Raw genomic sequence first — 26,785 nt, 5'->3', positions numbered from 1 at the left:
GATGAAGGTCTGACAAATGTGAGAATCTCCAATGGTGGCCTGGCAAAGATGAGAGCTTCAAGTGAAAGAATGGCAGAGTGTAGGGCGTCAGGTGGTGGTCCGGCGGAGTGATGGCGTTAGGCGGTGGTCCGACGGAGTGACGGCGTTAGGCGATGATCCGGTGGAGCACAGGGCGTCAGGTGGTGGTCCGGCGATGGTCCGGCGAAACTCCGGCGGTGGTCGAGGAGGCTAAGAAGAGCGATCTCCGATCTCTCTCTTTTTTCCTTAAGCTCCCGGGGGTCCTCCTTCAAGAGAAGAGGGGGCTCTATTTATAGATTTTGGGAATGACATAGCTCGTAAATAGGTGGAAGATCAAGGGTTAGTTGGGAGTGGTTGAATGGACGGTTGATTTTGAATCCTACGATCGTGCACGAACGTTCATTGGACATTTGAAGGTCTTAGAGATGTCGGAATTTGGCGATCTTGGGCTCGTTGGATTCGTCTCGTCAAGCCGTTCGATTTGAGTATAAGCTCGAAAAAATCGGAGATCGTTTGGTAACTCAAATTGCAGTTTGAACCTTCCGACAGCACTTTGAGCCCTTGATTTGGACTCATTTGGGTTGATCATGGTGTCGTTGGGTTCGTATTTACAAGACGCTCAGTTTGACTGTAAGCTCGTTGAAATCGGAGTTCGGAGTTCGGGTGCTCCCAAAATTAATTTTTAAAGTTTCCAACTAGCTTTTGCCTCGAGATTCGTGCCTGATCAAACTAATTTTTTGATGATGTATCAATTCTTATTTCATTCAATTTAAGTTTAGTTTGAGATAGCTTTATTCTTGCATTCTAAAATAATTTGTTAGTACAAAAATTTCTAATTAAAAAAAATGTAATAAAAAGCTATTTTAAAAAACATTAAAGAAAAGAAGCCATAGTTTGATGACTTTGTACATACGGCTCAAAATAATAGAAGAAAAATATACGTCGTCTCCTATGTCAGGATTCTCAATTCACCCTGACGGGAAGTTTCTGTTCGGATTGTGAGTGTATTCATCATGTATAAATAATGTGTACATATTTTGAATCAAATCGTGTATAAAAATTATATTCAATGTATATAGTGTGCACACAGTTTGGATGAAAATTTCTCATCGGGTCTCCGCATGAAATAAGTTTTCTAATTTGAGAGGGTCCCATACAACATTTAATTTCAAATGCTTTGTATATTTAATTGTCTTAAATTATTATTTTCATTATAAAATTTTGAATAAGATTAAAAGAATAGTAAAAAAAAAACTAAAGCATGATTGGATTTATAGTTCTAATGTGAGTATATTTCAGTTCAGGCTTTTAAGATTTTTCCACTTCATACTTCTTAGAGCAACAAAGGAAATAGACTAACGAAATTACAGGCAGCGCCAAGAATTTATTAACAGTAAGTCTGAGATCCAATCAGTTCAATACATAACAAAGCAAACCGATTAGCGCTACATTTTATTGTTCCAAACTAGAATATCATAACTTTTCAATTAAATGTTTCATTAGACAAACCATGATAATAAAATATCGTTTGGGTTAAGATGGCATACCTTTATAGAAACCCATCATTAAGTACCAGCCTTTATTTGCAGAGAGCCGTTGCAATGGCCTTTGAACATGGCAGTGTAGGCAGAAATCTTCCTGAAGAAAAAGAGAACAAGTTCTCAGAATATGGTTTGAGAAGCTGAAATTGATGTATGAAATTGCCGGCTAAAGCATGCGAACCAACTTTTCCACAACAAAAATTTGTAGTAAACATGCAGAAGGCAAGCTAGTATAACTGTAAACTCCAGTTACAAGGTAACAGTAAACACTTTCCATGTCTATACAATTTTTCTTTGATAATATCATTTAGCTCGACTGTGAAATAACTCATGATCCAGAGGTTAGTAAAGAAGATTGTCTATTCAAATCACATACTTCACGATTTCTCGCTCACGATTCTCAAAAAAAAAATCATTTAGGTGTTGCTAGCTGGAACTGATTGGCAGCAGGCAAGAGCGGAAGGACATGTCCTGCTTCGGTGAAAGTTATTACGTGCGGCATCCGGATTTGTCCGGAGGCGAATCTGGACACGCCATGTCACCCGGGGCCCAGTGCATCTGGGTGATGTGGCGCATCCGGATTCGCCTCCGGACGGTCCGGACACCACACGTAATAATCTCTCCTGCTTCGGATATCCGCCATTGTTATATAACATAACTTCAAACTTGGACTTCACTTGAACTATACGTCAAACTACCATCACACTCCCTAGAAAATTGGACGTAGCAATCATTTCCACCTATAATAAGACAAATTATTTTCCACAATGAATCTATTTTAGCGTGGTAAAGCTTGATAGCAGAAGACTATTCACCTCTTCCTACATTGCTGGTTCCACTTTTCTATCCAAAGCATTTCAAAGAGAAGTAGAAACGGACTTCCATTGTGGCAGTGACAGTGACTCCAGCTGTCTTGATCTGTATGCTGGTGGCAAGAGATGAAGTTGGGAAGGATAGATAGAGGATGTTCAGACAAATAATAGAGCTTAATAAAAGATAGATGAGAAAAGATAAATGAAGATCATGATAACTATGAGAAAAGGTTTAAATGAGGAATGTGCACAAAAGATAGGATGCAACTTTGAAAGGAAAAGTACCTATTAAACTTTCAATACTACAATTTCAGATATTAAATCTATAAGGGGATACATTTCAACAGGAGAAAATAGAAAAATTAAGTATGAAGAATTATGATATAGTAGCAGGAGTTGGGGGCGGTTTAGGCCAACCCAGCCAACCAGTCCAGCAGGAATCGAACCAGCCGCTGGGCAGGAAGGAACTTGGAGCAGGAGTTTTGACCCCCCCCTTGTGGGCCCCAGCTTTGCTGTGATTCATTTAGGAGGAATAAGGAGGGAATTATTTATGAAAAGATTTCTAATTTGAATTCAAATAAGAGAGAGAATTAATTAAGGAAAGAGGCTGATTTGGGAGGGAATTAGGATAATTTATTTACGACAGGTTAATTTGTATATGTATATATGTGATTTGTGTTTGCCGTATTTTTTTTTTTTTTTTCTTTGAGGGCTTCCTAGCAGCGTCTAAGTTGTTTGGGAGAGCCGATCTAACTCTCTAATCGTAAATCACTTGTATCTTATTTTTGTATTGAAGTGATAATATAAAGTCAACAATTGTTTCTAGTATTCCTGCAATTTTCTACTATTTCTTTCACTGTTTTTACTTTTAAGGCATATCTTTTATACAAATTCTACTTCCCAACAACAACCACTACTTACCATCTGTCAATCACCTTGCTTAAAATTCCCAATGGCCAACTATCCTCCAATAAATACTCGTTTATTTGAACAAGAAGTTCAACTTTGAAGCTATAAAATGGCTTAAATATATAAGGATGAAAGAGACTCTTCTTTGGATGAGATTCCCTAAATGTAATGGATTATAATAATCCAAATGCTGAAGATGATCATGTATGCGAATTTTTTTATGATGAATTACTTTGTGGTTGAGAGCTACTAATGATGCGTCCTCTCCTGCAGCCTCAATCAATGTCCTATTTTTTCTTTATGATATGCCATTATGTTGGGGTGTTGTAGGGGTTGTGAGTTCTGGTGGATCCTATATGATCATATTTGTGTTGTGTCCTACCACACCACAAGAGTAACACTTAATTCCTTGAAATGAATGAGCTAGTCTATATAATGAATGAATCTTCCTCTTATGAGAGGATGATGCATGCGATGCCCTAATGCATTTTTTTATGATCAAGTGCAGACATGAATGCAATGGCTCTAGGTTTTATGATATCACTTTTATATATTTCAAGTTTCATATGTGCTTGATGCTCACTATCTTGTAAATGCAATACTTTTACTTTTAATGTCTTACATGCATCATCTAATTCAATATTCATACTAGTTTTTCCGTTCAAAACATTCTTTTTTAATTTTAGATTCTTTAACTAAACTTGAATGCTCATTTATTAATGCAATATGTTCATTTTATAAATATATAAACTTGTTAACTAAATATGAGTTGCCCATCTATCAATACAGTATGGTTATTTTTCAAACAAAAAAAAATCTTTTAATCTTTTTATGACTAATATGCAACTGTTAAAAAAATGAAAGTAATTCATCATAAAAAAAAAAATCCTTAAATATCGTGTTTTTTGCATCTTTATAATGTTAGAATTTTAAGGCTTATTTCATATTTTATTTAACTTATGCAATAACAATTCAATGTTTTTATTTTTTTAAATTAAATAAATTACAATGTCATGTCAAGTACCTTCATCTGAGAATTCCCATAAGTGTCAATTAACCATGTTACAATCATTAAAAATTAAACTTGATGTTGAGTTTTTTTAGTGAACTGGAGAATCATGAAGTATTAATCATTTGTTAATTGTAATTTCTACCAATCAACTCATTTAATTAAACATCTAACCATCAAAGAACCTCTTTTAATTGACCAAAAGGTTCATCTTTGAGACTATTAGAGGCTTAGATCTGAAGGGATTTAGGATATTTTAAGGATGAACGTGAGAAATTATTCTTATTTGGTTCAGTAATTCACCAAAATATAAAGGGCAGTTATTCCCTTTCACGTGTGACTCCCCATATATTATGGGAGAGCAAGTTCGCATAATTTAGGGTGTGAATACCATATAGCTCACATAATCTTTCCTTCATCATAAAAAAATTTCTATTCCCGTCTATTTTTAATTCTACTTGTGGTCTTTGTGCAACATCATACGTATTCTCACAAATGCAAGTAGTCATCATCGACTTTTGGTTGATTAATGATGATGCAAAAATCTGACTAAATTATTATATTAATATTGTAAATTATGTGCTAGTAAAGTATAAAAATGAATAATGACAAAGGAGAAGCTTTAGTTCTTAACAAGTAGGGTGAAGAAGTCCTAAAAAATAAACAATAAGAGGTGACATCAAGAATCAAAAGGATATTGAGACGCATGTACTTTGATCAAGTAAATTTATAAAAACATTACAATTAGAGGACTAATTATTTTTCTTCAAGCAAATGCTACAATTATGGATTGTAGACTAAGATGAAAGAGCATAATACAACATCAACCCTAATCATTTGGCCATTACATCTTTTATTAGGATCAAACCTAAGAACAACTAGTTTGTCAAATTTTTTCATGCTTGAGGGTTTTATCATTTAGCAAATAGGAACGCATGTATATCATAATTTAGGGGCTGCACTAACTTTAGAGTACACAATGCATCTTCCCAAAAGGTGGTCGCAGCCACCACCCACAACCTGCGTCTTGCAGCCACCAATCATCACTAGCTACAGCCCCACCACATCACTATCATTGGCCACACCAGCAACCATACCGACCGCTTACATCATTTAATAAATATGAATGCATGTATATCTTAATTTATGGGTTGTTTTGTGAGTGTGTTTGTATTTTTATTTTGGGGGGGGGGCCTGATGAAAAATAAATTTTTGACAGATTTGAAAGTCGCCACCAATCATCACAGTTCTCCGCTAACTTCAGCCTTTCAATACCACTATCATTAGCCAACACCACCCAGTTAGGCTTTACAAAAAGGCTGGGTTAGAAAAAAAATATATTTTAGACAAATTTGAAAGTCACCCTTCAGTTTATTTTTGGCAAATTCCAACATTGTTTGATTCTACCAAATTTCGAGTACACCATCTTCCTAATAGGCGGCCATGGCCACCACCCAAAAATAATGCTTTGTCATCACCAATCATTGCCGCCTGCCACTAACTATGATGTAGGCAAAAATTTCAGTTTTTTTTTTTTCCTTAATGGGCTGTTAGGCCTATTCAAATTTACAAAAGGAGGATTGATGAGGTCCGCCCCCTTTAATGCTACCGACCATTTGGAATAATGAGGAGAAGGCGTTTTGGGAGGCTAGTTTGAGAGGGAAAATTTGAATGTGAGATGTTTGAAATTAGGAAATGAATTGTATTAGTAAGGGGGCTGGTTGGAGGGAGTTTTCTCATGCTTGAATATTTGGGTTATCTTGAGTTCTTAGGTGTTTGGGCTCTAGATTGCTTTTCTAGAGATTTGGGAAACAACGATCCTCTTATCGAATTGAGGGTCACTTGTATCTTGATTTGTCTTTGTTTGGTTTGATTTTCTCATTACAATCCATCCTTTGGGGGGCTGTTTTTCCGCCCTGATTTTGCATTATTCTCGATGTTTTCACCAATTAGTGATAGGTTTGCTTGCGAACTCAAGTATTTCCCTTGGGGATTTTTGCGAACTCAAGTATTTCCTATCAAATTGGTATCAGAGCATCTTTTTGGGACCATCGGCGGCTGAATTTTCGAAATCTTTGCGGATTTTTTGCATCCGGTAGAAACTCTCTTGAGATCCTTGAGAAGAAAGATGGCCAGAAAGAAGGTCGAAGTGTTAGAAGGCGAAATTGGTCAATTAAAATCGGATTTGGAGGAAAAATTCTTTGATTTTCAAAATCAAATCTCCTCCAACAATGAAAGGTTGGAAGGGAAGTTCACTTTGATGGAAGAGATGTTGAAGAAACTATTAGAGGTGAAGACCAATCCGACGACATCAGAAGTAAGGAAGACCACCGGCAGCCATGGTATAGGAGGGAATCTGAACCCGTTTAGGGGGAGGAAAAATCCGTAAGTGGACATCCTAGAGGGGGAGGATGACATGCCACCTTTAGAAAAAAGGGGTGCTGATTTTGTGGGAAGAAGGGGGTATTTCCACCACCGAGGTGTTGATTTTGAAAGAATGAGAGGATAAGTTGATGAGGACTTTGGTTATGATCGCCGGAGGGAAGATCGTGACAGCTGGGGAGCACCTCCCGTTTGTGACATGGGAGGATGTGAAGGATCCAGAGGCAATTGGGTTGACCCAAAGGTCAGAAAGCTGAAGATACCCATCTTTGAGGGCGATGATGGACATGGTTGGATCTACAAGGTGGAACGGTACTTTTCCGTCAATGGGCTGACAGAGGAAGAGAAGCTGACAGTGGCAGGACTATGCTTGAAGGGAAAGACACTGACTTGGTACTAATGGCGGGACATGAGGCAACCCATCAAGAGCTGGAGAGAGTTCAAGGCGTGCTTACTAGAACGTTTTCGAACCAGAAGGGGAGGGGACTTCTATAATCAATTCTTTGCCTTGACGCAGGAAGGGATAGTGGCAGAGTACCGTGATCGGTTTGAGTACCTAGCTAGCCGACTGGACCGTCTATCTGAGACTGTGCTTGAGGGGAACTTCATGAAAGGGCTCAAACCGGAGCTTAGAGCAGCTGTTCGAGTGATGTGACTGCGCGACATGGGGGAGGCCATGGAGTTGGCACAACTGGTTGAGGATCAGAAGTATCTGGAGAGAGGGGCTCGTGGCAGTAGTTTCTGGGGATCCTACAGGATGACTACTACTTTTCTAGCTCCCAAAGGAGCTGTATAGGGAGAACCACAGGAAGTACCGAGGGAGAAGTCTGGAGGAGGGTCTGTAGGACATTTTAAGAAGCTAATAGAGAAGGAGATCCAAGAGAAGCGGGCTAAGGGGTTGTGTTTCAGGTGCGATGAGAAGTACATGCCAGGGCATAGGTGTAAGGACCGAACTCTTCAAGTTCTCACCATCTGTGATGATGTGGAAGCTGAAGAGGGAGGTGGAAGCGAGTTAGAGACGGAAGATGAGGAGAAGTTGCATTTTGATGTGGCAGAGGTCTCCCTAAACTCAGTAGTGGGATTCACTCCAAATCACACTATGAAGGTGAAGGGAGAGATAGCTGATATGGATGTGGTAGTGTTGATAGATGGTGGAGCAACCAACAATTTCATCTCCACCCAAATTGTTGATCAATTGGGGGTGAAACTAGTGGACACAGGAGGGTACGGGGTGATGATGTGCACCAGAAAGGTAGAAATGGGCAGAGGAGTTTGTAGGGGAGTGGTGTTGACCATTCAGGAGATACAGGTGAGGGAGGATTTTCTTCCCTTGAAATTGAGGAGTACGGATCTCATGTTAGGGATGAAATGGCTACAAATCTTTTGGGGGGGGGGGGGGCAGGGAGGGGGGGGGGGGCAAGGTGAATTGGGGAGCACTGAGAATGGAATTGGCGGTGGGAGGAAGGAGAATGGTGATACAGGGAGATGTCAGGCTGTCTAGAGCGGGAGTGTCTCTCAAGTCCATGATCAAAACCATACAGGAGGTTGGAGGTGGATATTTGGTGGAACTGCAACGATTGGAGAGGGTCAGTTTGGTGGAAGAGGGGGACATTCCTCTTGTAGTGCAACCAGTCATACAACAATTCAATGAGGTATTTCAGACACCTCAAGGGTTACCACCACTCAGAGAACAAGGCATGCAATTCTTCTAAAGGAGGGAGTGTCACCGATTAGTGTACAACTCTACCACTACCCCTAGATTCAGAAGGATGAAATTGAAAAGCTAACTACGGAGATGTTGGAGGCTGGGATCATCAGACCAAGTGTAAGTCCTTTCTCTAGCCCGGTGTTACTAGTCAAAAAGAAGGATGGGAGCTGGAAGTTTTGTGTGGATTACAGGGCGTTAAATAAGGAGATTGTACCAGATAAATTTCACATTCCGGTGATTGACGGGCTTTTGGGTGAACTGTATGGAGCAGTGATGTTCTCCAAACTGGATTTGAAGTCAGGATACCATCAGATCCGAATGAGGGAGGAAGACATATCAAAGACAGCGTTCCGAACACATGATCGGCATTATGAGTTTCTGGTTATGCCATTTGGGCTGACCAACGCCCCTGCTACTTTCCAGTCATTGATAAACAGGGTGTTCAGACGGTATCTCTGGAAGTTTGTGCTGGTGTTCTTTGATGACATCTTGGTGTACAACATAATTGAGGAGGATAATCTGAAGCATTTAAAGTTTGGTATTGGGAGTTCTACAGGAGCATCAGCTCAGGGCCAACCTGAAGAAGTGTTGTTTTTCCCAAACCAGTGTGGAGTGCTTGGGTCATATCGTGTCCAAGGAAGGGGTGGTGGCTGATCAGTCAAAGGTTGAGGCTATGTTGAGATGACCCTTACCTAAGAATCTGAAGGAGTTGAGAGGATTCTTAGGGCTGACAGGATAACAGGTGATTTGTTAAGGGGTATAGTACTATAGCATGGCTACTGACAGAGGAGTTGAAGAAAGATGGATTCCTATGAGGAGAGGCAGCCACAATAGCATTTGAGAAACTAAAGAATGTTATGCCCACAGCACCCATCTTAGCTCTACCAGACTTCACTCAGGCCTTCATAGTGGAGATAGACGCTTCAGGATACGGATTGGGGGCAGTACTCATGCAGGATAGGCGACCCATTGCCTACTTCAGCCAAGTGTTGGCAGCCAGAGCCAGGCTGAAATCAGTCTATGAAAGGGAGTTGATGGCTATCGTTTTATCCATCCAGAAGTGGCGACCCTACCTGCTAGGTAGGCATTTCATTGTCAAAACAAATCAGAGGAGCCTGAAATACTTGTTGGAACAGTAGATAGTGACTGAAGAGCATCAGAGATGGTTGTCAAAGTTATTGGGTTATTATCATGGTTTAAAATTGCGTAATATGAGGCTCGCCTTGAGGCCCGCCTTTGCGCAATTCCAGTAAAAAACGCCTCAAGTTTTTTTATGAGGCTTGCGCCTCAACTTGGTTGAGGCCCGCCTCGCCTCACGCTATATATATTAAAACTTACATAAATCTTGAATTAAATGCCCGACATTGGACTTTATAGGAGAGGAGGAAGGGGAGAGAGCAGTTCATCATAATGATGATTCAAATGAAGAACTCCTTAGTGATGACAATGCTGATGACTTATAAGTTCTTATGTGATATGTCATTGCTATTTATTTTTTGAAATTGGAATTATATGTTAATAAAAAGAATATTGGGATTTGGGAAAGATAGAATTTAAGTTAAACTATATTTCATGTTGTCTTATTATTAGGATATTTTGATTTCACTTCATATCTTATGCTTTTTCATGTTCTATATCATTCACTCATTAGTATATAAAAATTTTATAATTTTATGTTTACGCGATCTTTTGATTTTGAGGCTTACGCCACAAAACGCCATGAGGCTTACGACTCGCCTAACGAATGAAAAAACGCCTCAATACCCGAATACGCAATTTTAAACATTGGTTATTATTTTGAAATCCAGTACAAACTAGTAGGGAGAACAAGGCGGCAGATGCATTGTCCAGATATATGGGAGAGCTACATACAGTGGCAGTGTCTGTTCCTTTGATGCTGGATTGGGAGGCCAATAAAGAGGAGAGCTCTAGGGATGAGGAGTTGGGGAAGATCAAGATGGCATTATTGAGGGAAGGTGGAAGCCACCCAGGGTATTCATTAGAGGGGGACAGACTGTTGTATCAAGGTGGTAACCACCCAAGACCTCCACCCACATCCCAAACTTACTACAAGAATTTCATGGAAATGATGTTAAATTAGCGGCCGATCTTTATTGGAAGGGAATGTATAGAGATATGGAGGAGATGGTGGCAAGGTGTGTGATATGACAGAGGAACAAATACTTGGCTATGTCACCAGGGGGACTACTATAACCATTGGCATCACCATGACAGTTATGGGAGGAGATATCCATGGACTTCATAGATGGGTTGCCCCGTTTAAAAAGCTTCACGGTGATTCTAATGGTGGTGGATAGATTAAGCAAGTATGCTCATTTTATTCCCCTCAGACATCCTTACACCGCGGTGACAGTGGCTTCAGCTTTCATCAGAGAGGTAGTCAGATTGCATGGGGTAACGGAGGCAATCGTGTCAGATAGAGATAAGGTGTTCCTCGGTCATTTTTGGAGGGAATTATTCAGGTTGCAGGGGACAGTCCTGAAGAGGAGCAGCGCTTACCACCCACAGACAGATGGTCAAACGGAAGTGGTCAATAGAAGCTTGGAGACCTACTTGAGATGCTTTGCGTCGGAGACACCCAAGTTGTGGGCCAAGTGGCTATCATGGGCGGAGTACTAGTACAACACCTCGTTTCACTTGGCTTCACAGATGACTCCATTCAAGGTGTTGTACGGAAGGGACCCTCCTCACTTGGTGTACTGTGGGAGTAGTAGTACTCCGGTTTCTTCAGTGGAGTACTTGGATGAGAGAGATCGAGCGCTAGAGGAATTGAAGAAGCATCTACTGAGAGCTCAACAAATTATGAAGAAACAAGCTGATGGGCATAGGAAGGACATCCCGTTCGAAGTAGGAGAGAGGGTGTTCTTAAAGCTCAGACCATACCGACAGAAAACAGTTGCCAACAGGAGAAATGAAAAGCTCGCTCTAAGATACTTTGGATCCTATGTAATATTGGACAAAATTGGAGCGGTAGCATATCGACTACAACTACCACCCACGACGACTATTCATCCAATTTTTCATGTGTCGCAGCTGACAAGAGCCATTGGAGATTACACAGCCAGCTCGGAGTTACCGGCAACACTTACTGAGGACTTGGAAATGATTCTGGAACCCTTAGAGTTGATGGGGGTTTGCCAAAAAGAAGATGGAGCTAAATAAGTGTTAATCAAGTGGAAGGATATGATTGACTATGATGCCACATGGGAACCATACGAGAGAGTGAAAACCCAATTTTCTAGTTTTCACCTTGATGACAAGGTGATTCTTTGGGAGGGATGTATTGTTAGGCCTATTCAAATTTACAAAAGGAGGATTGGTGGGGTCCTCCCCCTTTAATGCTACCACCCATTTGGAATAATGGGGAGAAGGGGTTTTGGGAGGCTAGTTTGAGAGGGAAAATTTGAATGTGAGATATTTGAAATTAGGAAATGAATTGTATTAGTAAGGGTAGTTGGTTGGAGGGAGTTTTCTCATGCTTGAATATTTGTGTTCTCTTGAGTTCTTGGGTGTTTGGGCTTTTCTAGAGATTTGGGAGAGAACGATCCTCCTCTCAAATTGAGGATCACTTGTATCTTGCTTTGTCTTTGTTTAGCTTGATTTTCTCATTGCAATCCATCGTTTGGAGGCTGTTTTTCCACCCAGATTTTGCATTATTCTCGTTGTTTTCACTAATTAGTGATTGGGTTTGCTTGCGAACTCAAGTATTTCCCTTAGGGATTCTTGCGAACTCAAGTATTTCCTATCATGGGCATTTATTGTTGGGCTGAAATTTTCCTTTTAGGCTTGGACCAATTTCCCTTGGCTGATTTTCTGGATGTTTGGTTCTTGGGCTGGCCGTGCCCCTCTCTTGGGTTTTTCCCATGTTTTGGCTAGTTGTTCGGATCCTGAGCTGACTGCTTTTTTGGTTGTTTGGTTCCTGGGCTGGCCATGCCTCTCTTGGGTATTTTCCATGCTTTGGTTGCTCCCATTGGAGGCTTGGGGCAACACCTTTTTGGTGGCTGGCTGTTGGTTTTTTGGGCTATTCGAATCTTGTGCTGGCTGTTGGATTTATGGTTGTTTGGTTCCTGGGCTGACCATGCCTATTTCTTGGATATTTCCCATAAAATCTGGCTGCTCCAATTGGAGGCTTGGGTGGCACCTTTTGGGGGCTGTTTGGATTCATTTTCCCTATTTATAAGGGGTTGTTTAATGTTGTTTTTAAATGGTTTTGGAAATGAATTTTTGGAGCAAGAAATATGCGGATTTGGAATAGCATGCGAGCTATTGTCTTTTACCCCTTTCTTCGTATAATTCGTCTCGCTCTCCAATCTTTTTCTTCTCTCCACAACATGGTTTAAAATTGCGCAATAAGAGGAGCGCCTCAAGGCACGCCTCAGCGCAATAAGCCTCAAAGCACATGCAATGAGTTCAGGATTTGAGGCGGACGCCTCAAGTTTACTCAGGCGCGCCAAGCCTCACAGTTGAGAGGTGTCTGACTCTAAAAATTTAAAAAAAAAAACGAACCTAATATATATTTGTTTGGTTCAGACCCCCAACCCCCGCGCGGTCTTCCGTCATTTCCCGAAAACAGGTTTTCTCCCTTCTTCTTCGAGCGACCTTTTTCCCTCTTCGTTCAGCGTCGTCTTCCTTCCACATTGAGTTGCTCTTCGCTTATTTCTTGGAGTTATCTTCTACCGCGAGTTGGGTTGGAGTTATCTTCTACCGCGACCTTTTTCCCTCTTTGTTCGGCGTCTGCTTCCTTCCACATTGAGACCGCTAGGTATATGCTCGGTACCATTCGGTACAAAAATGTTTAGTACCGCTCGATACCGATCGGTACATGCTCGGTACTGAGCCGGTACCGCTCGGTACATGCTTGGTACCGCTCGGTACATGCTTGGTACCGCTCGGTATTTTTACGAACTTTAGGTCGAACCCCGCTAGGGGACAACGCCCCCTTAGACCCCCGACAGACCGGTATATTGTTGTATTCATCATCTTTAGTAGTAGTTGTTAGTGTTAGTCTGCTTCTTCATGAGTGAATGCTTGTATAAGTTTTCTTAATGCAAAATAAGTGAAGCATTATGTTTAGGGATTTGATATATTGCACTAATATATTATTCTCATAAAGGATGGTCAGAAGTAAGGATAGTCAGATCATAAAAAAGATCCAGCATGGAAACATAGCACTCAGGTGGGTGTAGGGGGAAGTGATAAACATATATATATATCTAAAATGCAATTACTGTGATAAAATTGTGAAGGGTGGTGTGACTAAGATGAAAGATCACCTTTCAGGGTCTCACAAGAATGTTGCTCCATGCTTCAAAGTTCCTGATACTATAAGAGAGGAGATAGAGTCATACATGAATAAGTCTATCACTTCAAAACATCTTGCATAAAAGCAATTTGAGGATAGAGTTGATGTTGGCTCTTACTACTAGAGTGAGTGCAACGTTAGGAATTCATCTTATTCGATGAAGCCCATTTCATCTAGGGGTGCTTGAGGGCCTATGGATCATTATCTGGTGTACATCAGAGGATATGCCTCCTACTACACAGAAGATGGCCCCAAAAATGCAAGGGAGGTACGAATAAGAGTGTGTAAGGATATAGGGAGATTTTTCTACGAAAATGCAATTCCATTTAATGTTGCAACATCACCTGCCTATTACAACATGATTCATTCAGTTGGAGCATTTGAGAGATGGTTCAAACCTCCAATCATGTATTATTTGAGAACATTGATTATGAAGGAGTTGGAAAGCACTGATAAAAGCATCGAAGAAATTAAGAAGACTTGGGTCCAAACAGAAGTAACAATTATATCAGATGGGTATGATATTAAACATAGAAGTTTGATCAACATTCTCATTAATAATCCTTAGGGTATTGTGTTTTTAAGATTAGTTGAAGCATCTGATCAGGTCAAAGATGTTGAGTTCATATTGGATTATTAGATAGCATTGATGAGGAGGTTGGAGAACATTTGGTTGTACAAGTTGTGACAGATAATGCAAGTGTTTACAAGGCTGCAGGTAACAAACTTATGGATAAGAGGAAACATCTGTACTGGACTCCATGAGTTGCACATTGTATAGATCTTATTCTTGAGAAGCTTGTCGAGCTAACTCAACATAAGAATGCACTTACTAAAGCAAAAAAATAACAAAGTTTATTTACAACCACTCTTGAGTTCTAGCTCTTATTAGAAAATTTTCAAAGAAACAAATTCTAAGGCCAACAGCAACAAGATTTGTCACCTCTTACTTGACCTTAGAGAGCATGCTAGATGCTAGACAACCTTTAGAGGCTATGTTCACATCTACACAGTGGTTGAGTTGTGCTTGGGCGAAGAAGGCTAAGGGAAAAGAGATTAGAAATATTGTTTTAAATGATAAATTTTGGCAAATTATTTTATATGTCATTACAACCACTAGACCTTTGTTCAAGTTTTAAGGATGGTGGATGCTGAGAAGAAGCCTGCAATGAGTTTCATCTATAATGTCATGGATAAAGCCAAAGAAATGATTGCCTCCAACTTAGGAGGCAAAGAGGGTAGCTTTAGAAAAATTTGGAATATTATTGATGATAGATGGGCGCTACAACTTCACCAGCACTTGCATGCAGCTAGTTATTATATAAACCCTCAGTATCAATATGAAGAGAATAAGTCTACAAACCCTGAAATAAAGTTGGGATTATATCATTGCATGGATCGGCTAATAAGTGATGCAACTGAAAGATCAAATGCTGACATACAATTGGTACATTTTAGGAACAAAGAAGGCTTTTTTGGGTTACAACAAGCAAATGATACAATTGTCAAACGATCTCCATATAATTTTATTTAATGTTTTAAACATTTATTTAAAAGTTATTTTTTTCGCACTAATTAAACTCTCTTATATAAATATTAGTTGAGTGGTGGATTCAATTTGGCGATGGGACTTCAAAATTACAGTGTTTTGCTGTGAAAGTTTTGGGCTTGACATGCTCTTCATCAGGCTGTGAAAGAAATTGGAATACCTACAACCAAGTACATATAAAAAGGAGAAATCGCTTGTCCACATTAAAGATGAATTCTTTGGTGTACATTATGTATAATAGGAGACTCGGAGATAGGAATTTGAAGAAAAAATGATTAATGGATGATGAAGATTCTTTGCTTTGCAAGGATGTGGCATCTGATGACGAGTGGTTTGTAGATGATGAAGTTGAAGTGATGCCGTCTGAATTACAAGATGAAGATTTAAATGTTGATTTCTTTGATGGTCTTAAAGCATCTACATCCATCACAACTCAAAAACAAATCAAAAAAGATATATAAAATAATAAAATTTTATTAGACTTTTATTAATGTATTACACAATTATTTATTTTGAGATTGTTCAAAAATATTTATGGAACAAGAAGATAACTGATATTGAGGAAGGACCTGATTGAGAGATATTGGACTCTATAGAAGAGGAAGGGGAGAGAGCAGTTCATCATACTGATGATTTAAATGAAGACCCCCTTAGTGATGAAAGTGCTGATGACTTATGAGTTCTTATGTGATATGTCATTGCTATTTATTTTTGGAATTATATGTTAATGAAAATAATACTGTGATTTGGGAAAGATGGAGTTTGAGTTAAACTATATTTCATATTGTCTTATTATTGAGATATTTTGATTTCACTTCATATCTTGTGCATTTTTATGTTTTATATATTATTTACTCATTAGTATATACAAAATTTATCATTTTATGTATACGCAATTTTTTGATTTTGAGGCTTACGCCTCAAAACACCTTGAGGCTTACGCCTCGCCTCACGAACGAAAAACGCCTCAATACCCGATTACGCAATTTTAAACATTGCTCCCCGATATCCCTTTCAATTGTATCTTTCTTCTCTAAAACTATTATAAGTTTTAAGTTGTGTCGTGTCATGTTTTATTGAAAGTTGAAGTGTTATTGTGTTCTTTCTATTAGAAGTTGTAAGCGTTATTGTGTTTTGTTTTATTGTAGTGTTCCATTTAATGTAAGTTTGAAGCGGTTGAACTTTAAGGTTTTTTTTAAGCTATATTGTAAGAAGGTCTTATTTTAAGGCAATATTGTAGTGTTTTGAGTTTGCAACATTAGCAACTTTTTTGTTGCATCAAACTACAGCCTAGCAATACCACTATCATTAACGAGTCTGAAATTCCAACCTATTTATTAAACGGGTTAGATTCAGGTTGACCTGCCAACTAGATTTTGACCCAAAATGACTCGTTTATATTGTTTTTTCTTAATTGTTTTATTTATTGATATGATTGTCTTTTTTATTAATTAACATAAAATTTATTGTTAAAAAGTTATAAAATTGATTTTTTAATCAAAAAGAGTTATTGGGTAGTGTTCAGGTTGACTAGATTTGGTCAGGTCAATTTCGATTGGGACCCGAACCCAAACCATTTTGACACCCCTAGATAAAATCGTTCAACTCTTTATAAGTCCTTCCTTTCTAATAAATCCATGCTTTCTCTTGCTCTCTAGCTTTTCTAGCCTTAAGTTATTTAACCACTTGAGCTTTCGCTTGCACAACTCCATAAGTTAACATTATCAAAGTTGATCGAGATTCTTAAAGTAGCGCCTTGTTAATGGAACTGTTTTTTTTTTACAAAACATTACTTAAATATTAAAGTCTTCATTGCAGAAATAAATATATATAAATAAATTGACTTGGCAACCAAAGTGCTCCCGATTATATATTTATTTCCCTTTTACCTTTGTAGTATCATTTGCTTAAGGTGTTCAACCTTTTTTTTGTAGTTTTCAACTTGTGCAAGGGTTGTCCTTGAGCTCATTAAAAGGTGGGTAATAGTTGCTCTTGCGCCATTGAAAAGCTTAGTGTAGATTAGATCCAATGCTTTCTAAGCATTAACCACATTGCAATATATAACAATCCTTTTACTTCAATGCGAAAAGTGCTAAGTGAAGCAACGCTTTCATAAACTAAAGTTTTTATGACTTGTATATCACACAAACATATATTATAGGCATAAAATAAGTAGTTTAACCTAAGGGTGCAAATGAGTCAAACCAACTCTTAAGCCGGCTCGAACTCGACTCGGTAACGAGCTCGCGAGTCAAGCTTATCAAGTTTCGAGCTCGAGCATATTTTCAAGTTCATTGAATTATCGAGCTCAAGTTCAATCGAGATGATACTATGTTCGATTACTCATTGAGCGGCTCGAGTTTGCGCGTAGGAGGAAGGCAGACTACACCCGCGTGAAATACTAAGCGGCGTAAGGCGTAAGTCGTAAGGCGTCAGGCGTAAGGCGTAAGCTAACTCTTCAAACCGAACCGCTTATTGGGTTTTTTTCTATTCGTACGAAGGGATTGTGAGCAAGCTTTAGGATTATTCTCTTTACATGTTGTGGTCGTGAGTAAGAGGAGCGACAACAGACGAGTTCCTGTGGCAACTGAGAAATTTTTTTAGGTATCTCGTCTCTATCATGTATCGCAACAACTTCACTCATTATTTCCAGCTTAGAAGGCTTTTGTTGCAACCTATTTGTCCCTTATCAATGTTTTATTCAAGGTTAGATTGAACTTTTCGAGCTATTTCAACTCTTTTGAGCTTTCCTTTGAGCAAAAAAAAAATTTGCATATTGCATCTTCCATTTGTCTGATGATATGCCTTCTTCTCTGGCAGCATTATTTTTTTCCTCTCCGGCATGATTTCACAAGCTTCTCTGATGGGGACATCAGATTTCGACACATGTACCATCGCCGGAGACGCAGATCGACGGCTACGATCCAGAGTCTCTATTTCTGATCTATTTGCATCTTATGCTATGAGTGTATTTTCTTTTGTTTTCCTAGTTTGCCCCTGAGGGCATTGTTTCACTTATGTAGCCCTAAGGGCGTTTATGTCATTTTAGTTATGTTTAATTTGGCCTCCTTATATGAGGCATCATGCATTGTAATAGTTTAGTTTTTGTATGAATGAAAATTTGACATTTGATGTTCTCTTTGTGAGTGCAAACCTCCTCGATCTCTTAGTGAGTTCGTAGGAGAAACTAGATCTCTTTGTGAGTTCTAAGTTTTCTTGTTCTACTATTTTCCCTTTATTTCTCTTGATCGCTTCGTCGTCGCGGAGATTTGGGTTGAAGCATTTGTGGGAGATTGGAATTCACCCCTTGAATCCCTAAATTTTTCCCTACCACTTCCCCTCCCTTGCTCACTACCACCGCCCCCCCTCTGGATTGCCCAGATAACCGGCCTACAGCCCCAACCCACCGGCCAGCAGCCACTTGCCAACCCCCCTGCGGCCGGCCCCCTCCCCTCCCCTGCCGCCACCTCCTTCCCCCTCCTTTCGAATTTCAAATTTGAAATTCTAACCTTTTATGAGTCATTAATTGTTTCCTAAATTGTTTCCCTAATTCATGCAATCAAATTAATTAGATTTGAATTTCGAATTTTTAAATTCAAAATCAACCCAATTGATTGCTTTAATTTAGGAACCTCTTTTCCTTTTAAAACTGAAATTTTAATTTCAGATTTTCTAAAATTCTGAAATTAAACTTGTGGTCCCCACTTTACTAAAACTCCCCACCTCCCTCTTCTCTAAAATTTGGCCAGCCCCTCATTGGGCTCCTCTCTCTCTCCTAATCACCCTAATAGCTCCACAAAATCAGCCCCAACTCCCTCTTCTCTTTGCTGCCCCCTCCCCTCCTTGGATTAATTTGAATTTCAAATTAAATCCCAACATTAAACCTCCAAAATCTGTATTTAATTTAGAACTCCTGCACCCTACCACTTGACCCCCACCATAACCGAATCCCCTCTAGCCCAAACACGTGACCCCTCTCTACCTAGCTCACGGCCCACTCTCCCACCTCCCCCTTTGTCTTCCCTATTAGATCCCACCATGCATGGCGGACCCCGAATTTGAATGGGGACTTGTGTTCGACGCCCACGATAATCTCAACATCCTTCGCCGTTCTTCGACGCGGGATTTGACCCCGACAAAGACACAGTTGGAGCTTACTTGGATCGGATCCTCTCCACCCTCGTGCACGTCATCGACAGACAAAGTCCAGACTACGAGTGGACCATCGACGGCCATCCACCCGCTCCTCCAATTCCGGCTTCTTCCCCGGCGACGAGTCCTCTCGGTATCACCTGTCTACTAATGGCATCGCTGAGTCTACTTATGATCCTCTCCCGCTAGCCACCACTTCCAAGAGCGAGCGAAGGACTTCAAGGTGAAGGATCTAGATTTTAAATTTGAGGCTTCGTTATAATTGGCTATTTGCATTATCTAAAACTTTGGTTATTATTTTGCAAGTTCTTGTAATCTCAACATGTAATCTATTGCTATTGCCTAATCTTTTAATGCCATATTCTTAAACTCTAACTTGAGCAAACAAAGAGTTATTTGGTAGCAAAGTAAAATTCATCACTTCTATTAATATCTTAATTGCAATTCTTGTTTATCGCATGTTGTTTCACATCATTCTTACGAGCTCGTTTTCAATGGGACGAGCTAAGCTCGAGCTTGCCTTTGGAGCTTGAGAATGGGTTGTCGAGTCGAGCTCAAGTTAGGAAAGACTCAAGCTTGACTCGACTTGTTTGCAACCCTAGTTTAATCAACCAAACTTAAACCACAATAGATAATAATTTTCATCAAATATAAAAATATATTATACAATATTAATTTTGAGTTATACAAAAGTCAAAACAAGATCAAACACATAAATATAAAGTGATGAAAGAATATTTAAAAATCAAGAATAGTGGTTAGATTGAACAACCAGCTAGAGGCCAAGATGTGGGCAATGTGAAGCAAAAGAGAGATCGAATATGAGTCATCAAGAAGCATTCTCGAGAAAAAGCTCGTAAAAAAAATTTGTTAGCAGCAATAACAAAAACTAGTGAAGCATATAAAAAATCTAACATGCAAGATAGCATCACATGAAAACCAAAAAGAAGAGAATAGCTCTTATGCGATAGAATGAAGAATTAATGAGCAATAACTCAATAACTACAATAAATAATGAGAAGAAACAAACACACATGCTTAATTATCGTGACATTGCTGAACCAAACCATGAAATTCAAATTAGGATTTTGTTATGAGCTAGAGCTGAGCACACAATACTACAACGCAACACAATGAAGTGGCATGACACACACATTGTTGAAAGGTTGCATTCAACAGCAATGCGTACGCTAATCACATTATTTTGTTTCACATTAAAGTGCATTTTTAATAACATTGATTAGATCTTGAGCCCAAGAAAAAAAATTGTGGTTACCTATCTAAGCAAAAAGAGAGAAGTGAAGCTTGCAAAGTTTTTTCCTTCACAGTTTGTAAAATAGTTGGTTGAAATTTCCAAAAGGGAATTAAGAGAAGACAAAGTGAAAGCAAAATAAATGTCTTTTAGGATGATTTTGATTTCTCATGTTGATCATCCATTTTCATGCTCTTACGTATTCACCCACACCCCACACCACTCTTTTGTGTGATAAGAGTATAGAGAGAGAGAGAGAGTTCAAGAAAAACTTGAAATATGGAGTTCAACCTAAGGGTCTTAAAGTTTTCATTTGAGCAAATCTAAAATCGAATACATAAATGTAATTTTATTAATAATAAATCTAGTGGGGGATTGTCGCTTTGGGCCATCAAGTTATTAAAAAGAGTGCATGTTTTAGATATCTTGGGTCTATTGTTCAAAGATGGCGAAATAGATTGGGGTATTATTAGTAGAATCCATGTTGGATGGTTGAAGTGAAAGAGAACGCATCAGGCATGTTGTGCAATAGAAAAGTATCCCTCAAAGGCTCAAACCTAAGTGAAAATTCTATAAAATGGTGGTGAGACCCACAATGCTTTATGGCGTTGTTGCAGAGATGAAAATGCTCACGTGGATAAGTGGTTGTGCACTTAGAAACAAAAATGCAAAACTAATATATATATGAAAATATTGTAGTGGCTCTAGTGGCATATAAGATTAGATAGAGTCGCCTTAGATGGTTGTTCACTTAAAACATCGGCCTTCCGATGACCTTGTTACGAGAGTAGATATATTAGATCGAACATATATTAAGAAAGGTAAAAGTAGACCCAAAAAAACTTGCTAGAAAGTATTAGAATTGTCTTTTTTATTAGATTTAAATGAGAATTTGACTCTTAATAGTACACAACAGAGAAAAGAAAAACTCATATAGCCGACCACACATAGAGTGATAAAGGCTTGATATTCTTACTGTTGTATAAATTCATATTATAAAAGAAAATCTTTTTTTTTATCCAATGCATCCACAAAAAAATATTCATGAACTACCATTTTTAATGACATTGGATTCAAACGTACATGATTCTTAAGTTGTTGTGTATGATATGATTTAGATGAGATCTTATTGAGTTTTTCATAGGAATTGGTATAGATGCAACAACTCTAATAAAATTATTGTAACATGCCCCAATATTCAAAGATATAATAAAACCACGGAAGATGTTTTATGTGAATTATAACTTGGTTTATTCTAAAACTCTCGCAGACCAATAATGAAGAAAGCTGCGATAATAAAATAATCTCAAGGACAAATAATATGAAGATACAAGACATGTAAACTTTGCATGATATTCAAACACATTATAATTAACTTTTTTTGCCTATAACTTTGAAATTGATTATGCAACTCATCTTGATGTCTAAAAATTGGTCGATATTTCTCTTTAAACTTATGCTATCCGCCAACCCATGTTGATTTTCCTGCATTAGAAACACTTAACCAAAATAACTAAGCGTGTTCACTAATTTTATTTCAGCAACTTCAACTTTCTAGAATCAAATAAATAATAATGCTAAAATTTAAAAAAAAAACTTTATAATTATTATTCACCCTGACAATTTTCTATAATCATACTTAAATCAAATGTAAGAATTTAATTTTAAATTTCACAATAGTTATGTTTAATTTAATAAAATTTTAATTTACTCTAAAATGTTTAAATTGCATTGTTTATTGATTTTTAATTGAGCCAATTAACGTCCCATATTTAGTTGATATGATGATGCAAACTTAAGATCTAATACCAATTTGAAATAGGATGTCTTAGGATTAGGGTTTCCTAATGCAACTAGAATAATATCATACATGTAAATTATGCAACAAAATTTAGAATTAGGAGATTATAGACAACTAAATATGTGAAAAACTTAATTTCATTAAATACAATATAATAAATATAAAAATTATAGCCCAAAAGATAATGTAATAACCAAATAAGCCAAAAAAAATAATAGTGAAAATTCAAACCATGCAAAATTAGTAAGCAACTATAATTTGATCGCTACAATTAGAACATTTGTCTCAAATTTGAACAAAATTTGAAACAACAGCAAAGCCAGTAACAAAATATATTTAAGAAATTAAGTCAAGAAAAAATTCAGCAACATAAAAAATTTTAGTCTCAGGTCGATACAAGGAGATGAAGGCGTCATTCGTGACTACAATCAACTCACAAGAGATGTTAGGCTAAAAAAAGACACGAAGAGGAAGAGTAGGAAAAACCTTTGTCAAAGATTGGCGGCGTTCCTCCACTCGATGATCTCTAACTGTTCTTCAATAGCTTCCACCAACGTGTCCAAGATTCGTTCAATGAAATCTTCCAAATAGTGATCGATCCTCGGGCTGACGCCGAAGAAGGTTGAATGTAAGATGCTTACGAAACCGTGCTCGTTGTAGGCAAGCCCGTAGTCAGTGTCGGGATCGGCCATTCATGGAAGCTCAAGGATGATCTCTTCCAAAGGGTGCTAGCAATCTCGAACTTTGTTGAAGAGAAAGAAGTTTCTCTTCAACTTGTAGTAGGACGGCAAGGTGTGGCCGGCCAAGGGAAACGGGAGAGGAGTAGTAGATCAAGTGGGGAAACACGCGTAGAAAATCTGAAATAAATTTCAAATTCTCAATGGGGGGGATTTAGGAATTATTCCCACTTTAATTTCAAGAGAAGAGGCTTTAATTTAAGAAAGAAATCAAGAGGTGGGAGATGATGGGGTTCGGCCAAGCAAAGGGGAGGGAGATGAGGGGGTTCAGCCAAGCAAAGGGGAGGGAGCAAGTGTCTAGATGCAATGTATTTTGGAATTAGGGATTTAATTTAATCAATCCACCATGAGTTGATTGATTGATTTAAATTAGGACCCTTCCAAAAAGAATTAAGAGGAAATAGAAAAGATTTGGAATCTAGATTGGATTTAATTTCAAATTCAAATACTTTCCAAAGGCAATTGGAATTAAATAGGGAAGGGTGGAGGAGTTTGGAAATAAATCCAAGTGGATTTATTGGAGGTGGGGAGGGGGGGCGGCATCATAAGGGTGGGAGAAAATTGTGGCTAACAATTGGGGCTTCTTATTTTGGGATTATGAATTAGGAAGGATTTAAATTAACTCCAATTTAAATTTGAAATTCAAATATGATTAATTTAAAAACTTTCCTAAAATAGATTTGATAATTTTAGAAAGATTTTAAATTTTTTATTGATTAGATTTGATTTCAAAATCTACCCCCAATTATACCAATCTAAATTAGGCAATGGAAATCTAAGAGGGAAGGAGGCTAGGGCCGGCGGGTGGAGGGGTTTCGGGTAAGGTGGCCGGCGGCTAGTGGGGGAATGTTTGTGGAGCTCGGTTGGGAAGAGACGATGGCTTTGAGATGGAGAAGGGTTTGGATGTAGTGATGTCTGGTGGTGGTTGTGGAGGGGAAAGGAAAAATATAAGGAAGAAAACCACGAATCCGGCCATCTCCAAGGTGGTGGGTGATCCGATCTCACTCTCCTAGGGATTTCTCTCCAATCAAACTCTCAAGCTCTCACAAGAACTCATGCAAGGAAGAAATTTTAATTAATCATTCATTACCTTCAAAGACAAAACAAGGGGCTATAAATAAAAGATGACAATGCCCTCGGGGCTTACATACGACATCCTTTTATTAAAAGGGTACAGCGGGAAATAAGATAAAACATAAGACAAATACAACGACGCATAAATAAGAAAATACATAAATCAAAAATACAATGACTCGATCGTAGCCGTAGATCGGCGGTCACACCTCTGATAAACCTTCCAAGATCTGATGTCCCCGTCACACACACATTGCCCTTAAGAAATAGCAAAATAGACCACTGTCATATGCCAAATCAAAATAAAAGTTATCTCATCATTTAGCAAATAAAACCAATAAACCAACGCCAACCAATAAAAAGAACAGTAACCAAGAAAAAGCTTTAGGGGTAATGATGGGAACCAGCAAGTTAAAAGCCCAAGGAGAACACTAATGAAAGTAGAACACAACTCAATTCAAAACAGATGAAAAACCACCGACAAATAAGTTTGACTCAAGAAACATCAAAGAAAACTTAGAAAGAACAAAACAAGAATATAAAGAAACTAAATAAAGCAAATATTTTTAAAACTAAAATAAATCCCCTCAGAACAACTAACTAGTGGTCATCTCACGTGTACGATACGAATAAAAAATTAGAGTGCTCAATGACATGCAATCCCATGGACCACCACAACAAATTCGGCTCAAACTCCTTATGAACTCCTCTGGCAAATACTAACAAACCAGCCACCAACGATACCACTTTCACTTTGAAAGAGAAGAAAGATACAATGGATGGCAACTTGTGGAGAGAAGAAATAGGTAGAAGCCTTAGAAGAAGAAATAGGTGGAGAAGAAGCTCTCAAGATTTAAGAAGAAAAACCCTCATGTTTTAAACACTTACTTATAAATCTTCAACCAACTCCAATAGCAGAAATATGCTCCTATAAATAGGAAAGAAGCAGCCCAAAGGACACCAAAACAGCCGCCCAAACAGCCAACCAAAAATAGTAAAACCCTTGGGAAAAAGGCACAACAGAAACCGAACAGCCAAGGAGGAATCCCAAACAAAAAGGCACGACTAAACCAAACAACCAGGGGAGCGGAACATCCAAGGGGCCCTCAGCAAGGATCCCAACAGGCACAAAACAAAAGGCTAATCCCCAAGCAGCTGACAGCTAATGGGCCAAGCCCAAGATGAAATGCGACCCACATCAAATACCCAAAGAACCAAGGATGCTAGCAATCCAAAGGTGGACATGATCCAAGAGCACACTAACCTAATCATGATCAATGATTGCCTTCCATCATTGGGGAAAACATAAAACATAAAGTCCACATTACAATAGAATTGAAATAAACATAAAGTATTGATTGCATCATGTAACAACACTAAGACAGCAACCGCATCATTAGAGCTTCATTTCGGACAACTTTTTGATTGATTTTGTGATAGAAAAGCAACCAACAAAAGGTATTTGTTTGATGAAAAACTATATTGTTTTTTACCTCCTTTTTATAAAATCTGCTTTTGGGAAAACAGAATAAAAATTGTTACTGAGAAAACAAATTCTGAAGTCCTAAGAATAAAAGTAGAAACACATAAGGGTCTATTTGAGATGTTTGCAACTAATTACAGAAGTAGCTTTAGAACTACTGTGGAAAAAATATATTTTTTGCAAGCTGCTATCCGTTTTATAAAATTTTATCTCTTTTAAAAAACTCGAACAACTATTTTCTTACAGCTATCGGGCACTAGTAGATCTAGTTATACATAAATGCTTCTCACCAAAGAAATTTTTTAAGGTAACAAAAATATTATAGCCAAATAGAAGCTAAATAATCAAACAACTACCTCAAACAAATCCCAAGTAACCCCAAAAAAATCCTAGGGAGCGTATGTAGGATTGTGAAGAAGTTGAACAGCTATAAATACTTCTCTTCTAGTGTAGTTTGGATTTCTTATGTTGACCTTCTGCTCCTTTAGTTCAATGTATTTCAGTCTGACTCCACACCACCCATAGGTGTAAATCTGTTTTTGTTTTATACACTCATATGCATGTGTTTTTAATTAAAAAAATAAAAATTTATAACTTAATTCATCCCCCTGACCAATTGAGGTATGCTTTCGAGATTACTAAAAGGACAATTGGTCATGTTCAAGATCTAAAAAGAGTGAAGTTTAGAGAAGGATGGGGTAGGGGCAGCTACTAGATGGGGTGATTGGTCGTGTTCAGAGCCAAAAATGGGCAAGGTTACTGGGCAAGCTAAGTGACCTGGAGCAGGGTGGGTGGAAAATAAACTACCAAATGTGCCATCTATCATTGATGAGTTGCAAGGAGTCAAATTGGTTGCTAAGGATGATCTTTGTCACACTTTATAAGCAAGTTTAAGCTAGAAAGTTAATCTCAAGCAATCATTAAAGTTTTAAAAGAATATCAAGACTATTTCCCTTGGAAAGTTGGAATTACACTAAAATGCCCAGTCTAGGTCTTCAAAATAGCTATCCATAAACTGTAATAGTAGAACAGTAA

The 26,785-nt window shown here is 38.3% G+C and overlaps 2 protein-coding genes across 6 annotated transcripts in view; one reads left to right on the top strand and one right to left on the bottom strand.

Annotated features, from left to right (window-relative positions):
* Positions 1-1,369: 1,369 nt before the first annotated feature.
* The window catches only part of LOC110116558 (protein RTF1 homolog), a 38,007-nt gene continuing 12,591 nt past the window's right edge, over positions 1,370-26,785 (bottom strand). For 3 of the 5 annotated variants that reach the window (XM_028691845.1, XM_020850191.2, XM_020850190.2), the window contains one exon: positions 1,370-1,656. The gene's annotated coding sequence lies outside the window, so the exon portion shown is untranslated. Of the gene's footprint in view, positions 1,657-24,279; positions 24,526-26,785 lie in introns of those variants that run through there. The other 2 variants (XM_020850194.2, XM_028691844.1) reach the window with 2 other exon arrangements.
* On the top strand, positions 11,050-11,562 carry LOC110116566. The gene has a single exon (XM_020850206.1). The coding sequence runs from the start codon at positions 11,050-11,052 to the stop codon at positions 11,560-11,562; it is 513 nt and encodes a 170-aa protein (XP_020705865.1).

This window comes from Dendrobium catenatum, unplaced genomic scaffold, assembly GCF_001605985.2.
Source record: "Dendrobium catenatum unplaced genomic scaffold, ASM160598v2 original_scaffold_76227, whole genome shotgun sequence".
NCBI classification, from domain to species: Eukaryota; Viridiplantae; Streptophyta; class Magnoliopsida; order Asparagales; family Orchidaceae; genus Dendrobium; species Dendrobium catenatum.
The sequence above is the reverse complement of the archived record's forward strand: the minus strand, read 5'-3'. Positions and strand labels throughout refer to the sequence as shown.